We start from the raw sequence: 15738 nt of genomic DNA on the forward strand, positions 1-15738 counted from the left end.
TCTCACCTGTCTGATTTTGCCTCCCGCCCCCGCCTCCCCCTCCCCCCCCCCCCTCCAAACTGTAGAACCCTTTATTGCTCTGTTGACTTCTCAACCACTGTACAGCTGAGCCACCTGTATTGCTTTTATTTTGGCTCTGACTACACCACACTAAGGAATCCGCTTAAGAATATTGAGAAATGACAACAGTTTAGAGCAAGATGCCTTTGGGGATCAAGTTTCTGGTAAGCTTTTGATTCATTTGGTGGCGGTAACGTTCCATCTACTGTTTTTGCTTGATTAGAGATAGGATCTTATTGGTTGGCTCTGAATAATCCTTTCTTTTGTACAAGTACTTTTCTATTTGGGAAGTTTCAGCTCTGAATCGCAGAAATAGTTGTTTTGGTGAGGGGACAAATCAACTGGGACTATGTGGTCTACTCTTTTAGATATGTGTTTTGTGTCCCACTTTTTTTCATCAGTCTAGAGTTCATGCTTGCTCATTGGTATGTTAGTATCATTTAGCTGGCAGTCCCTTTCTTGAATGTTAAACAAAAACAACCATTGATCTGGTACAAAAATTGGTGGTGATGGTGTTGTGGATAGCAAAAAAGGTTGTCAAAGGCTGCAGCAGGTTATAGATCGGATGGAAAGTTGGGTTGTTGTTAGATGGAATTTAATCGTGATAAGTGCAAGGTAATGCACTTTGGGAAGTCAAAGGACATGTACAGTAAATGAGAGTGCTAAGGATTATTGATGAACAGAGGATCCTTGAGGTTTGAATCTATAGATCCCTGAAAGTGGAAACCCTGGTAGACAGGGTGGTAAAGAAGGCATATGGCATGCTTGCCTTCATGGGTCATGGTGTAGAATGTAAAAGTTGGGAAGTTATGTTGCAACTTTACAAAACACTGGTTAGACTGTACTTGCACTATTGTGTGTAGTTCTAGTTGCAACACTATAGGAAGGATGTGGTTGCACTGGGGAGAGTGCAGAGGAGATTCATCGGGATGAAGTTTATTAACCCAAAATGTTAACTCTCAATTTCCCTCTACAGATGATGCCTGACCTGCTCGGTTCCTTCAACAGTTTGTTTTTTGCTTAAGATTTCCAACATCTGCAGTCTCTTGCCTCTTTTTTTTCACCTGGATATAACCTGTTTTGCAAGTCTTAAGTTGAGGGCAGTGATCGGATAGGCTGCGCTTTTTCCCATTCAAGCAAAGGATGCTGAGGGGTGACCTGATAGAGGTATATAACATTTCAAGAGGCATAGATAGGGTAGATAGTCAGAATCTTTTTTTTTATTGGTAGGGTTTCAAAAGCGAGGGCATAGGTTTAAGATAAGGGGATTTGAGTTGTAAGTTATTTTACAGAGGGTTGATATCTGGAACTCACTGCCAAAGGAGATGGTGGATTCAGATACAGTCTTTACATTTAAGAGATGTTTACCCAGCCACTTGAATAGGAAAGGCATAGAAATGTACAAACCTAATGTGGGCAATTCAGATTAATGTAGATGGACAAAAAGGTTGGAATGGACACGGTGGGCTGAAGGACCAGTTTCTGTGCTATACAACACGGACCCTTGGTCTGCTTCACCTGTTCCTATTCACGATCCATCTAATGTTATCCCACTTTGATGCTCATACCACCTTAATTTTGTTTTTTTCAAATAAGTAATCCTTGTTTTTAAGAGTAAGCAGGTCTTGCATTCAAAAACATAAAGCAATGAATTTTGATTTGAGTATTGTTCACCAGCCCACCCCTTCACCCAGTGCTCTGCTTTAATAAAATGTTTATCACTCATCACTTAAAACCTTCAAGGTCATGAAGGATTATATCAAGTCACCCATTTGTCTTTTCCTGGTCCAGTGAAAAGGCCTTTACCATGTCTCTTTTCATTACATTTCATTCTTAATAACAATAACAAGACTCATTTGCATTTACTTAATGTGTTTAATGTAGAACATAAACCTGCCTTAAGGTGTTTCATTGTGATGTAAATAAATGGAATTCAAGCCAAAAGAAGTGCCATGGTGCAGCAGCTTTCACCATCTCTGGACATCCCTCAGTGATTTGCAGCCAAGCAATTATTACTGTAGTGTAATGTAGGACTATTCATACGATCATTGGGTGACGCTGCTGTCTCGTAGCTCCAGAGGTGCAGGTTCAAACCTGACCTGGAGTGCTGTCTGCGTGGAGTTTGCATGTTCTCCCTGTGACTGAATGGGTTTTCACCAGGTGCTCCAGTTTCCTCCCACATCCGAAAGATGTGTGGGTTGGTAAGTTCTTTGGCCATTGTAAATTGTCCCTGGTGTATATGTGAGTGATAGAATTTGGGGGCAGTCGGTGGGAATGCAGGGAGTAAAAAACAAGAAATGTGATTAATGTCGGTTTAGTTCAAATGGGTGGTTGAGGGTCAGTGTGGAGTTGGTGGGCCGAAGGGCCTGCCTCCATTCTGTATCTCTATTTCTATGCAGCATGGTTCCTCGAGCACTGAAATCATTGCAATCAGTTAACTTATTTTAGTGAATATTGGGCGCAATGGCAGTATAAATCTCCTACTCTTCTCAGGTTGTACCTTTTTGGATCCACTGCGTCTGCCTGAGAGTGTAGATGTGGTTTAACACGTCATCAGAAAGCTGGCATCCCTTTTGTGTTACCTTGATTCTTGTACTTGAGTCTGTAGAATACTTTGAACTCTGCCTTCAGACTGAACTAAATGTAGGGGGGGGGCTAAAACTTAAGCAAAGAAATTAATTTTAAGCAGTGCTTAAAGGGATCCCTTTGAATTTGAGTGCAGTTTGCTTTTGCTTTGGTGGTCTAGATGTTGTCACCATTGGTGGTTCCCATCTGCTTGCTCTCACTTGATCCAGATATGGAGGGCCAATGTTGCTGGTCCTTCATACTCGAAGGTGACAACTCGGCCTTGGGTGGCACACTGCCGAGGCCCCATTCCTGGAACATTGAAAGCTCAAGGCAGTGAGGCCTTTGAGCAGTGTCTCTGACATTGCACATGGAATCCAGTGACTGAATTGAGTGACAGATGCGGCACCATCTGTCATTCATTAACTCTGGGACTTCTGTAAATGCGCTACTGAACAAGCAAGTCTGACACTTGTGAAGTTTTGATGGCTTAAGGCAGGCAGTCAGACCTTGTTGAGGGAAAAAAAATGTTAATAACTTTTGGACAAACCTGAGCCTATAACAGCAGCAGATTTCTTATCATTGTTCATTACATCTGGCTTCCTCTTCCTTTTGTTTGTATTTTATATAGTTTGTTTCTGGCTAGGTTGGTTGTCCAGTGGAACTGTCAACAGAATTATGCTATATATAGCTGGTGAATTGGAAATGTATTCTTTCCCTACTTGGAAGAATTTTTTGTTCCACACGTGAAGAATGCTTTTTTTTGTCTCTAATAGTCAAAATATTGTTGACCTTAAACAGGCAAGATAGAACTTGAGCCCTTGCTTGAATAAAATTCCTTCTAGATTGTGATAATGGTGACATTATTTTCTTTTTTAAAATTTGTAAATCTTTTTGTACATTTATTTCAATGGATAGATTCCAATCTTATAGATTTCAAACTTTCTAATAAGGGAGAAATCTAATCATTTCATGAAAACACATCCATGCATCTGGCACAAGATGTATCTTAACATCTTTTCAAAGGATGACATACTGCCAGCAGTGTCTCTCATTTTAGTATTAAAGATGCATGCGCTGGCTTAGTAATGGCATTGATAATCTAAATTTTTTCCTTCAACCGTCTCCCTAGTTGAGGAGACGGACAGGTAACCTGTTTGCTATTTATAATCTTGCCAAAAATCTTTCAAAAGCAGCACTGTTTACTTAAGTTTTTATTTTTCCCTCATTCTGGAGAATACCCAGTATTTAATTGGCATCTTCTTTTGGAGATGAAAGAAATTTTTTGATGGGAGCAATATCAATTTTTACCTTTTTAAACTTGAATGTGAAATCTTCAACAAATTGTGTGAAACCTGCACATCATCATTGTAGAAAATATGGGTGCATTTCAATTTTAAATCTACATGAGAGAACAGAAAGCCAAGTAATCAATTTTTAGCATCAGTATGATATTAGAGGGGTTTATGGTTCTGTACCCATAATGTGTTACCTATTGTATTTTGCTCATTTCTACCATCAATAATTTACACCTGGCTTGGCATATTTATTCTTCAGTGAATAACTTTTTTAAAAAACACTCTTTCATTCATTCAGAAAGATGCATTATTATGGTCCAAGAACATGCCCATTGGTGATGAAGGTTATGATGATGGACCTGACTTGGAAAGTTGTGATTCTAATGAAGCCAGTACCACAGGCGAGGAAAATGATGGTAGGTAATGTGTAACATTTCATATTTCATGTTTCCTTCTGATCTAGAAAGAGGCCATTCAGCTCAGAATCTATGCCAACTCTGAGCATTCCCATTTCCCCACTTATTTCTCTCTAACCTACTTAACACTGCCACTCCTCTCTTTTTTGGTTACTATCCATCATGCCTTTAGGATGTAGGAGGAAACGGAAGCATCTGGAGGAAGCCCATGCTGTCACATAAGCACGTGCAGACTCCACATAGATAGTACCAGAGGTCAGGATTGAACCCAGGTTACTGGAGTTGTGAGACAGCGGCACTATCTGCATTGCCACAATGCCACCCTGCATTTGAAGCAAGAATATCTGTTTAACATTATAAAGGAAAAAAAGCTTCTTCATCATGTTAGTTATTGAATTGAGGTAGGAGGCAATGTTTGCAAAGTAGTATTGAGGAGATCGGTAAATCACAATTTGCTACAGTGAAAGGTAGAGGAGGATTTATTTTATTGAACCTTGAAGCAGTTTGGAAAACTTTGAGAACATGTTGAGGTGGTGACCATTGCAACTTTTTAGGGTAAGATTGCTTGAGGTGCGATTATAAGGTGGTTTACGTCATTTGGTACATAAATTTGTCTAGTAATTCTGCACTTGTACTGTAGAATGAGTGTTTTGAAAGCTTGAAGATAAAATGCTAATATTCCAAGGACAAACTGGATTGTGCATTCCTGGGTCCATCGTAAAATTTGAACTTGTGCATTAAAAGCATGTCTTTCAATTCGCTGTTGACAGATTTTTAAAGTAACAAGAAATAAGAAAAGTTAATGTTGCTTTAAAGCCACATGAAATGAAGTTCCTAAATTTAAATTGCACCTCTGAATGCTGGTTATAGTATTGGTGAAATGCAGTGCAGTTAAACAAAGGGAAGCATTCTAAACATCCTCTTTACTCTCTATAATTAGCCTCACCAGTGTCTGATGAGAGTTCCTCCAATGCGTCATGTTCCACTGAGATTCAAGGAAAACAGGTGTCTCCTGGCAAGCAGAATAGCCATAAAGCAACCCAACAGGTAATTGAACTCTTCTAATGAATTTTTACTGTAGTAGACAAATTCTTAACCTCTCCTCTCCTCTTCCCCCAATCAGTTTTAGAATTTAAGAACCTATCCTACATAGATATCAGGCTGCTATTTTTGGTATACTACAGTGCAAAATACACTGATAAATTACTCTATAAAAATTGAAATGTTAGCTTACATTGAGCCTTGATTGCTTGTAAGATAGCTTTGTAAGGCTTTCTGGTTTCCTCCCCAGAGCGGTGTTGCTTAGCAGCACTACCTTTTAACCTTATTATTGGTGATTGTTGTACAGCTACACTAGATCTGAAAGGGCAGTGATTTACTGAAGAGTTGGAATGTTTTTGCATCTAATTCTGGTAACCAGTGATTTGTTTTCCCAAATATAAAACACCAAAAGCATGGATGCTTTTTAATTATTATATGAGCATGTCTTAACTCTGAGTATATCCTCCATATAGATTTTTGTGCAGGTGGTCTACAATCCAACTAGAGGTGTAATTTATTTTTGTTTGGCAGAACATATAAAAGAATTACTTGAAATTCAGGCTTTCACACATTGACATTGACATTGGATACCTGTTTCAGTGACGTATATACAGAGCAGTTCCAGGCTATATTTATATACAGCAATGTTTACAAGTTACAATTATCATGGTCTTATTTTCTAAATCCAAGAATTCCTGACATTTATTACCCATTGATGGTTTTCCTTAAGACCAGTGTGGGCCACATTGAACCACCTGATGTGCATCTTTCCAGAATGCTGTTAAACTGACAATGGCAGTAATTAGATCCAGGAGGGGGAGGGGTACAAAAAAATAGGTGATTCGGGGGGGGGGGGGGAGAATTGGAGTTGGGGGTTTGTTCATATCATTTGGGTTCATATTACAGGTGGAGTAAAAGGTGTTGGTTGTTGTGCAGTCCACTCGCTATAGGATTCTACTTCCACACTGAAGTGAATCTTGTGATGTGAAATTGAACTCTCCCCTGAAGTGGTCTTAAGTCACTCAATTCTATCAGCAGTTGTTCTGGGTAATGAAAAGTCAGCTGGGTAATAAATACCACCCTTGCAAGTGGCATCAATCATCCTAAGAATTGCTTTTTTAAGAAAAAAGCCATTTTTGCACAGCCAAGTCCTGCAAATCAATATGAGATGAATATCCAGTTAATCTTTTGTCTGTAATACTATACATCAGGAAATGTTGTGAATTGTCTAGCTGAGGGAGTAAGAAAAACCTCTTCTCTTCTCTCCATTCCCATTTCTCTCTCCTGTTCATCTATTTTTCTTCTATTTCCTCTTTACTTTTTTCTTTTTTCCTTTCCTCATTTTCTTCCCTTGATTTTTGTTAAAGCTTTAAGTTTTTTGTCATTGGTCAAGGTTGTCAGAGCAGAATCTTTTCATAAATTGGGATTCTTTGTGCATTTGAGTCAATTTGGTCTAATTAAATGCATTTTAGAATGATTTGCCATTTCTGATGCCACTTTCTTAATTCATTTTGAAATGATACTGCTAGTGTGCCTATTGTTAATTGATGTTTTAAAGTATTACTTATTGTACAATTCTGATTATCTACAATTGTTCTGAGTGGATCCCCAGTTATCAGACACCAGAATGAACTTTAATGGAGTGTAAAAGTCAGAAATTTGGGCTGTGTGGGAATTCAGTGCAGAGGTGAAATGAGGTGTTTTAATACACCCCATACTTGAGGTTTGTGGAAGTTTTGGATATTATTTATATTTAGTATGTTAGTATATTTTTAAAAGCAAAACTTAAAACAGAATAAAAATCAATTTAATATTGAATAATAATTAAAATATCAAATGAAGAGAAACTAACTAAATGAATTTATTAAGCAAGATTTGATGGAGTAGCAGGGCTGCTGATATTTGTAGCTGAGTTGCATGAGCACTGGTGGAGACAGTGAGGTTATCACCAACCACAAATGAGATGCTTACTTTTTGAGAAACTTTGGCTTAAATTTGTTGAGCCAGAATCCAATCTGCAAGCATTAGGCAGGGATAGAATTGTCTGGAAAGTTTAATTCAGAAGGTATTCTCATGTCTTCAGTTGAGTAGTAGCTTGGATGTGGGTTGGAACAGAATGTGACTGCCGGTTGAGCAAGTGTGAGGAATCAAGTTTTAAAAAAAACAAAGTGCTGGAGGAACTCAACAGGTTAAGAAGCACCTGTGGAATTGACATTTCGTGTTAAGTCCCTAAGGAATCAAGTGTTGCACTGTAGGATCTTCAGACTGACCTGGTCATCGGGTGTGAGATATTTGCTGTGTGTTTAGATATTGGTGAAGTTTGTAGAGTGGGTGGGCCACTTGACCATAGCATTCTATTACAGGAGACCATTTGCATGGGGGAGGGAAGGAAGTGGGTGAGTATGGAGCAGTGACTGCAAATGGGAAAGGATAGTCTGGTCAGGGAGATGGGCACCATTCTTTGCAGCTGTGACTGGGAGTCCGGAAGGCTGTGTTGCCTGCCTGGTGCCAGAATTAAGGAAGTCTCTATTCTTCTGAAGAAGAACTTGGATTCAGTATCATGTCTATAAACAAACCAACAACATCTGTAAAACAAAAATAAAATTCTGTATGTTTAATTAGTCCCAAGCTGCTCATTCTCAGCAGAAACTAAAGTGCTTAAATCCTATGATTGAGCAATCAGTACATTAACAATGTTCAAATTGGCATTGGTTTAAATATTTTGGACAACTAAAAGTTTGTGGATTAAATACTCATTTACAAAGGACAGACAGAATGGAAAGGAAGGGGGTAATTTCCAAAATGTAGAATGACATGAGCTGAGTCTTAAAGGAATGGTCTTGGTCTGGAGAAACAGGAAATGGGATTGGTGTAAGAAGTATTAGGAAATTAAATGTTAGTTGTGGTGCTTTATAGGACCCAGAACTGCATCACAATGGAGAAATGAAAAAAATAAAAAGCATAATCCTGGGGGACCGTGCTTAATCTTTGCATAGACTGGAGAAATCAAACTATCAAATAGTTTGAAGGATGAGTTTATAGAAGGCATTCGGGCCAGAGTCCTGGAATAATGCCCCTCAGAACAAAATGGGGAACAAACCATCTTGGATGTGAAATTGTGGAAGAGTTGATTAATCACCTAATTAGAGACCCTCTGAGGAAACTGTTTGTGCGGTAGAATTTTGCATGCAGTTCAGGAGAGATGTCATTCTGTCAATAGCTTGTGTCTTTAAACATAAAGCCAATAACGTAGGAATTAAGGGTGCACTGGCTGAGATAGGAAAAAGGGCATAAAACGCTTGTGGGTAGATAAACAATGGCAGTATCTCTAAACTGTCAACAAATGCACATTGAGTCATTAAAAACTGCATGAGAAAAATGATCCATTTGTGTCTTCTAATGTTGCCAAGAACGGTAAGCCTGAGGATTGAGCAAGTTTTTGAAAGTGGTAACAAAATGAAGAAAGAAATTGAAGCAATTAGCTAGGTTGGGGGTGGTGTGGAAGGAATGCAAAAGCTTATGAAAGTATGTGGCTCCCATGGAGGCAATGATGGGGGAGATGATAATGACAAATAACGAAATGTCAGGCATTAAATAATACTTTGCTCCAGAAGACCTAGATGCAGCATAGAAACAAAGGTGAAGTTGGGAATAGGGCAGGGTAGTGGATTTGGGAATCATTATTTGAATGGTGAAGCATGCAAGGGGCTGAATGGTTGTCTACCGTTTTGTTATTCTCTTGCAAGGGGAGACCCAGCAACAACATGAAATAATGAACAAATTTGAGGTGGTAAATGAAACATTATTTCTAGTAGTGTTCATTTCAGGAGAAGGGGCCATAAAAAGATTGAAAGAATTGCCATGCAGTGAGAGGCTGATCACTGAACCCAACTCTCTCCATCTCTCAATTTTGTTTTCTATCACTCAATTATGTGCAAAGTACTAACTAATGGAAGGAATCAGCAACTAAGATTTTAGAACGACCAACTGTTACAGAGCTAGCAAAAGCACACACCTAAATGACTACTGCCTGTAAACACAAAAAGCATTAGGAATAGAGGCCATCTTGTCCCTGTTCCTGCACCATCATTCAAGAAGTGGTGTGGACCCATTAGCTCCACACCACTGTCCTCCACTAATTCTATATCCCTTGATTCCATCTGTTGATTTGTGCTTTAATTCCCTGCTCTTGCAAGGCCTTGCTGAATACTATCAAATGTTTCCTCCATCTACTGTACAAAATATATACTTGTCTCCTATGGGAACTTTTACATTTAAAGCAGATGATATATGTGAGGTTTTTTTTGTCAAAGCAGAAACTTGGCCAACTCCGGGCAAAATCCTCTTTCTAAATGTCCACTTTGAAGTGCATCTTTTCACTACTATTAACATGGTATAAATTTTCTGTTAAAACCAAACTATGCAAACGTTGTGGAAGATGAAAATTTTGTTTGCCTTGGTCTTGAATTGAAGGAACTGCTATTTTTCTCTAAGATCCTTGATAATTGCTTTTGTACATATCACTAGTTGTCTGCAATTATCATATTTTGGTACCAGGAGAACAATAGCTGATGGGAAATGAGGCTGAATATGGGGGGGGGGGGGGGGGGGGGGAAGCTTTTAAGCACAAAAGATATTTGAAAAGTGGTTGTTCATTTTGGGTGATGTCCAAATTGCTTGTTATCTTGATCCATGCCACTGTGCTATAGAGCTCTAGACATTGGTGACTTTTTACATTGAGTGTTTCTATTAACTTGTATGTGTGATAATGGAAAGCTTGTGCTCCCATTTCGTGACGCTACCTTTTCCAAAGTTCACTTTTTTTTGGAAAATTGTTGTTCCCACAAATTTTGTTCAGAGTAGCAAATACAAAATATAACTACAGACTGGTGCATGTGTTTTGAGCTTCAAGTTGTGAGAATGTGAGTTGGATATTGCCTTGTGTGATCATAGAAAAGTAATACTTTGTTTGCTGTGACATGGAAGCTTTCAGCCAAAACTTTGGTTGGAGAATGTAAAATGCATGGTTAATATACTGTTGAACTTTGCTGTTAATTCCAATTGTGTGATTGTGTTTAATATAAACCCTAGATGCAGTGTTAGTTGCTGTCTGGTCTGAAACTGTACGAAATGGATTTGAAATTGAGAGGCAGAGCGTCTTGCTCCATTGTTCTGAGCTCAACCTTGATGCAGCCATTGATGATAAATGTGTAGTTTAAATAAACCATGGGAGTCTAATATAAATGTACAATTTTGATTTCAGTCTTATTTGCATACTTATTCTCTGAGTCAACACATCTAGACTTCAAACAAGTCCAGAGTGCTTGGGTGTGTTATCCTGATTGACAATTGAATTTAGATTGCAAATAATTTTTCACAGTAGTTTTTCAAGATGACATTATAGTTACGAAGTACCCTAAAACATTCCAAGATTGTGAAATGCAGGGCATATGTAATTGAGTTGTTTTGCTTTATCTAAATTCTTGTATTATCACATGCAACAGCCTGTGAAGCAACAACCAAAAAAGAAGATTGGAGTTCCAGTAATGATGAGTAAATCTATTCCAAGAGTTGTACTGACACCATTGAAAGTTAATGGAGAACATGTGGAGTCTGCTTCAGGTAAGATGAACAGAATACACACAGCTGTTTCCCCTCAGGAAATCATTTGGACTCCTTAGATTTTGCACCCTTTCTCCCTTTTGGGGGTTGAAGTTACTTGATTTATCAGGCAGTTTACACATTCCAGTCTTCCTCATGAGGAGGCAATATAGCCAAGAATTCTGCTAATCTTCTAATTCACAATTCTTCTAATCCCATTACTTTCACAGCGATTTCCTCAGTTGTCTTGCACTGGTAATTTGTGTTCACGTGATACAAGTCTGAGCAAAATTGACTCTGCTTAGAAAGCAGTGATCTTGTTCCTCAAGAAATTGATTGGTGTTGAAATATATTATCTTATAGTTCCAAATTTTGCTTTTACTCAATAGGTAATCCAGTTTTAAAACATCTATCCCTGTTTGCTAATTGATATTTCTGATCTATTGCATGTTGATCAATAAGTTTTATATTACTCTCTAACTGAATCCAAAAAAAAAACAACGATGTTTTTAAGTACAATCATTCATAGAATGTTGATGCTGTTGGCAGGTCCACCCTAGCTGCTTGGAGGGCAGTGGTGTGCTGGCAATTGGAACCACTGCATAATAGTTTGAAGCAACTAAGTTGTTTGCTAGGACAGTCGAGAGTCAACCATGTTACGGCAGGACTAGAATCAATATTGAATCGACTGAAAAAGCAGTTTTCCTTGAGGACTGACTGACTGACAACTTGGCATCTTCGTGACCTCCTTCATTGATTTAAGTGTATTCCGATTCTCACTGTCATGGTGTAATTTGAACGCAAGTTTTCTGAATTAGTATTCAAGTCTAATGCAGTGACATTACATTCCCCAGTGTGGTGAGGAATGGAAATTTAGATGGGGCCAAGTTATGATGGCTAGGCAATGACCAAAGTCTGCTGTTACAGCATTTATAATGCAAATGCTTTAAAGTGACCAGAGTCTCAAATATATAATTGACCCTGTAAAACCATGTAATATTTTAAAAAGGCAGTATAGCCAATTGAAATTCACAAATTAAGTTCTTATAAAGAAGCAGAGCAAGTCATGCTATTGTGCCAAAAAGAACCTGGATTTTAATCGTTTGGCAAATTAAGTGGAATTTACTAAGTTGTTTTTAAAACAAAAAAAAGGCATAGATGTCCTTTGAAGTTCTGTGAAAGAACCTAGTCTACAAATAGATGTATGGGGATTCTTTCATTTCAGACAACATTAAACTGTATGTATGATTGGTCTGAGAGCACTGCAAATCTTGGCTAATCTGAGATATAATGCATGGAATTGCATATGTGGCTTGGGATTCAACTTTGGGATGTAGAAACTGATAGTGGTGGATCAGCTGCCCTTGATGCATTCCTTCTGACCTTCCTTTCTATTGAGTTTGATTGATTACAGTCATTTGTGCCCTGTCAAATCTTGTTTCACCATTACTACATCCATGGTTCCATAAAGCAAATACTTGCAACTTCAGCTCATGTTTTCCGTTTTAATTAGTCCATGCTAACTTTTTTAATGTTTTCTATTTTGACTCGGCAGTAAACCATTGTGCGATGCCAACTGATTTAATAACTGTCTAGCTTGGCTGTGCTCACAACCTGATGTAATTAGATTAAATGAGGCAACCTAACCTCTTCAGTACTGTTTTCTTTTCCCTGTTCCTTGTTCCATTTCCCAGATTTGAGTGCCTTGGGCCTAATTTGCGTGAATACCTGAGAGAAGTTGATGTATGCCACTAACGTATAAACAGTCTGGGGCTCTTTATAAAGGCTAGCACCCTAACATAAAGTGGGTTTGCTAATCCAGAAAGAAAGGATTGCTGTCTTAGGATATTTCTATGTCATCTGTGAACTTGCTCATGATACCTACTACATTCACATCCTAATTAATGTATTTACCAACCAGCTAGAGTGCCAGCATGGATCTCTGTGGTACACCACTGGTCACAGGCTTCTAGCTACGAAAACAATCCTCAACTGTTGCCCTCTGCCTCCTGTTACCAAGTCAATTTTGGATTCAGTTTGTCAACTTGCCTTTTATCCTAAGGGATTCAATCTTTTTGAGCCAGTCTCACACGTGGGACCTTGTCATGGGTCCTACTTAAAGTCTATGGAGATTACATCAACTGCACTGCCCTCATCATTACACTTAGTTACTACTTTGACTAATTTGAGTTTTTCAAACATGATCTACCACTAACAAAGCCATGCTGACTACTTTTTATTAATCTCTGCCTTTGCAAGTATAGATTAATCCTATTCCCCGGAATTAACATTAGATTTGCAGGCCTGTAATTGCTTGGCTTGCTGCTGGCTGAATCGAGGACAAAGACTGTAAAATGGTCTTCAACCTTGAAAGGCTGGGAAAAGTGAGAAAAAGAAAAAAAACTTCTCCATTTGGAACTAAACCTGACATGAAATAAATTTGCTTATTTTACACAAAGATAGTAAATACTTGCATCTAGGAAAGGAACTGCAAAGAGCCAATAGAATTCCAGGACACTGGAGAAATTGTATATTATAGATGGCAAAACTCAAATTCCTTTGCTGAAATTACAGCACTGTCCCTCCTTTTGTATTGTTTGCTATATTTTCAGTGCATTCTTACTATTTTATTAATTAATACTTTGCTTTTGAGGAGTAACTGAGTTGGAGAATTTCTTTCAAAGGCAATGAGCCACAGCAGTGTCACTGGCCCAGTATGTGCATTCCATTTTGCATTATTTCAGGTTCCCTGAATATAAAGTGCAAATTAAATATTTTTGTCCATGTGAGAAAGTACGGTTGATATTCTCACAAAAATCTACGGTTGTGCTCTGTAATCACTTTTCTTTTGTTCCTTTGCTGTACTTCCAAAAAGAAGGTTACGTTATTTAATGTCCCTTAATAATAGCAATTGTTTATGATACAAATAAGTCCTGCCTTGTTTAACGGTTAGCAGGCAAATTCAATGCAAATAAATATAAAATACAGTTCAGTGGGCTTCATTTACATTGGCAATTTCTTTTTCTGTATTGCATTCATGAAAGTTCTACTTAAATAGTAAAATTCTTACTAGGAAATGTGTAGTATTTTAATAACAAAGCTAATGTATTCACTCACATTTTAACCTGATGTTTCCAGTGGTCGGTAAATTTTTATGTAGGTAATGCCTGATCTAATTCAGTTCCAAAACCAAACACATGGGATGAAGGCCATAGTTTCCTTTTTGTATAATCTACATAAGTTATGTTTCTTGCTGAAAAATGTTGAGTAAAGTAGGATTTGTTTTCAGTGTTTGCAGCCAAGCACACAGATGGTGAATCAAGCAGTGCATCTAATGGTAGTTCCTGCACAGTTACCTCGGGTAGCACTCAGTACAACAGAACAGAAATGAATAAACTTCAATGTAGGCCAAGCCTGAGCCGGAAGCCTGGACAACACTTCAGAGCCCTGAGGAGGTCAAGCACAGGTAGGGAGTGAATTTTATTCTATTTTATTTTTGGAACAGTGTATGGATCCATGTTTAAATATGAAGGAAATTGTGTCAAAAGACTGCTGCAAGATGCTCCACAAAATGTATTAGTATCAGCTAAATATGAAATGCCCCTTTTTTTTAAAGAATGTATTCGGCATTATACAGGACAAATTGTAAAGATGCATGTTGACTTGTACTTAAGAATTCTTGGATTCAGCTTGTCTAGGAAGGTTTCCTTTAACTGTTGATTCCTTTCAGTAACATCTTGAGCATCTTGATATAGAAAGTCCTGTTATTTAGTTAAATTATTACTTCATACTTTATTTTTGAACGATGTAGGGAGGCACCATTCAGCCTATTGCATGCCAGCTCTTTGAATGAATCATGAATTTACTCAATTCCTAATATTTCTTCATGGACTTGTAATATTTTCCAGTTGTATACCCATTCCATTTTGGTATTAATTATTAACTTGTTTCTACCACCTTCTGGGGTATCACATCCAGATCAAAACTTGTTGCATAAAAATATTTCTCCCTTTCTCCCATCTGGTACTTTTCCCATTTAATATTTCCTGAGAATTTAGTTATAGAGAAATCTGCATGGAATTCTTCTACTCCTTTCAAACAGTTTTTAGTTAGCCTCATGGAGAATGCAGAACAAGGCATTGTGAATCTTGAAACTGGAGCTCTACATTTCTGAGGTAATGTCAGGAGCTACTCTTCCCTCAAAGCTGAGGCTCTGTTTGAACTTTCAAAAGTAAGATTGATGGTATGAAAGTGTTTTCAAGGAAAAAGTAGGTAAATAGAGCTGATATTCACATTGGCTGTGATGTAACAAGGGTTCAAGGGCTACTATTTTTATGTAATGTTGAATTATTATCCTGTAGCCACACAAGCCCACAGATGAAGAATTGGGCAGTATTGGACTCTGCACCATGAGAATAATTGTTGGGCAGTAGACAGGACCTCCCAGATACTCTGGGATAGTGCCTAGTATGGTGAGGGAGGGGGAGGAAACAGATTGGTATACAAGTCTCTCTTGGTAGAAAGTGAGCTCTGCACGCAAATTGATACGATTGAAGGGAGGAGATTCAAAATGTTGCTCAAGATAGTGATGAAGGCTTGGAAGACCAGAGAGTTTGTAAAGTAAAAGTCACTTTTTGAAAGCAAACGAGGGTTATTGGCTGTAAATTCAATCTGTGGACTTTGGTGCTAGGTAGGAAACTAACAGTAAGGGAAAAGGTTGTGGGTTTGAAGGCAAATTTAAAACATTTATGCTAATG

General features: G+C 38.1%; 1 protein-coding gene across 5 annotated transcripts in view; it reads left to right on the forward strand.

Annotated features, from left to right (window-relative positions):
* Positions 1-15738, forward strand: part of LOC127578701 (polycomb group protein ASXL1-like) — a 76522-nt gene that overhangs the window by 41297 nt on the left and 19487 nt on the right. For 4 of the 5 annotated variants that reach the window (XM_052031008.1, XM_052031009.1, XM_052031010.1 and 1 more), the window contains 4 exons: positions 4222-4339; positions 5280-5386; positions 10885-11002; positions 14271-14447. In XM_052031008.1, coding sequence (XP_051886968.1) covers positions 4222-4339; positions 5280-5386; positions 10885-11002; positions 14271-14447 — 520 coding nt within the window. Of the gene's footprint in view, positions 1-2109; positions 2262-4221; positions 4340-5279; positions 5387-10884; positions 11003-14270; positions 14448-15738 lie in introns of those variants that run through there. The other variant, XM_052031011.1, reaches the window with a different exon arrangement.

This window comes from Pristis pectinata, chromosome 16, assembly GCF_009764475.1.
Source record: "Pristis pectinata isolate sPriPec2 chromosome 16, sPriPec2.1.pri, whole genome shotgun sequence".
Lineage (NCBI taxonomy): Eukaryota > Metazoa > Chordata > Chondrichthyes > Rhinopristiformes > Pristidae > Pristis > Pristis pectinata.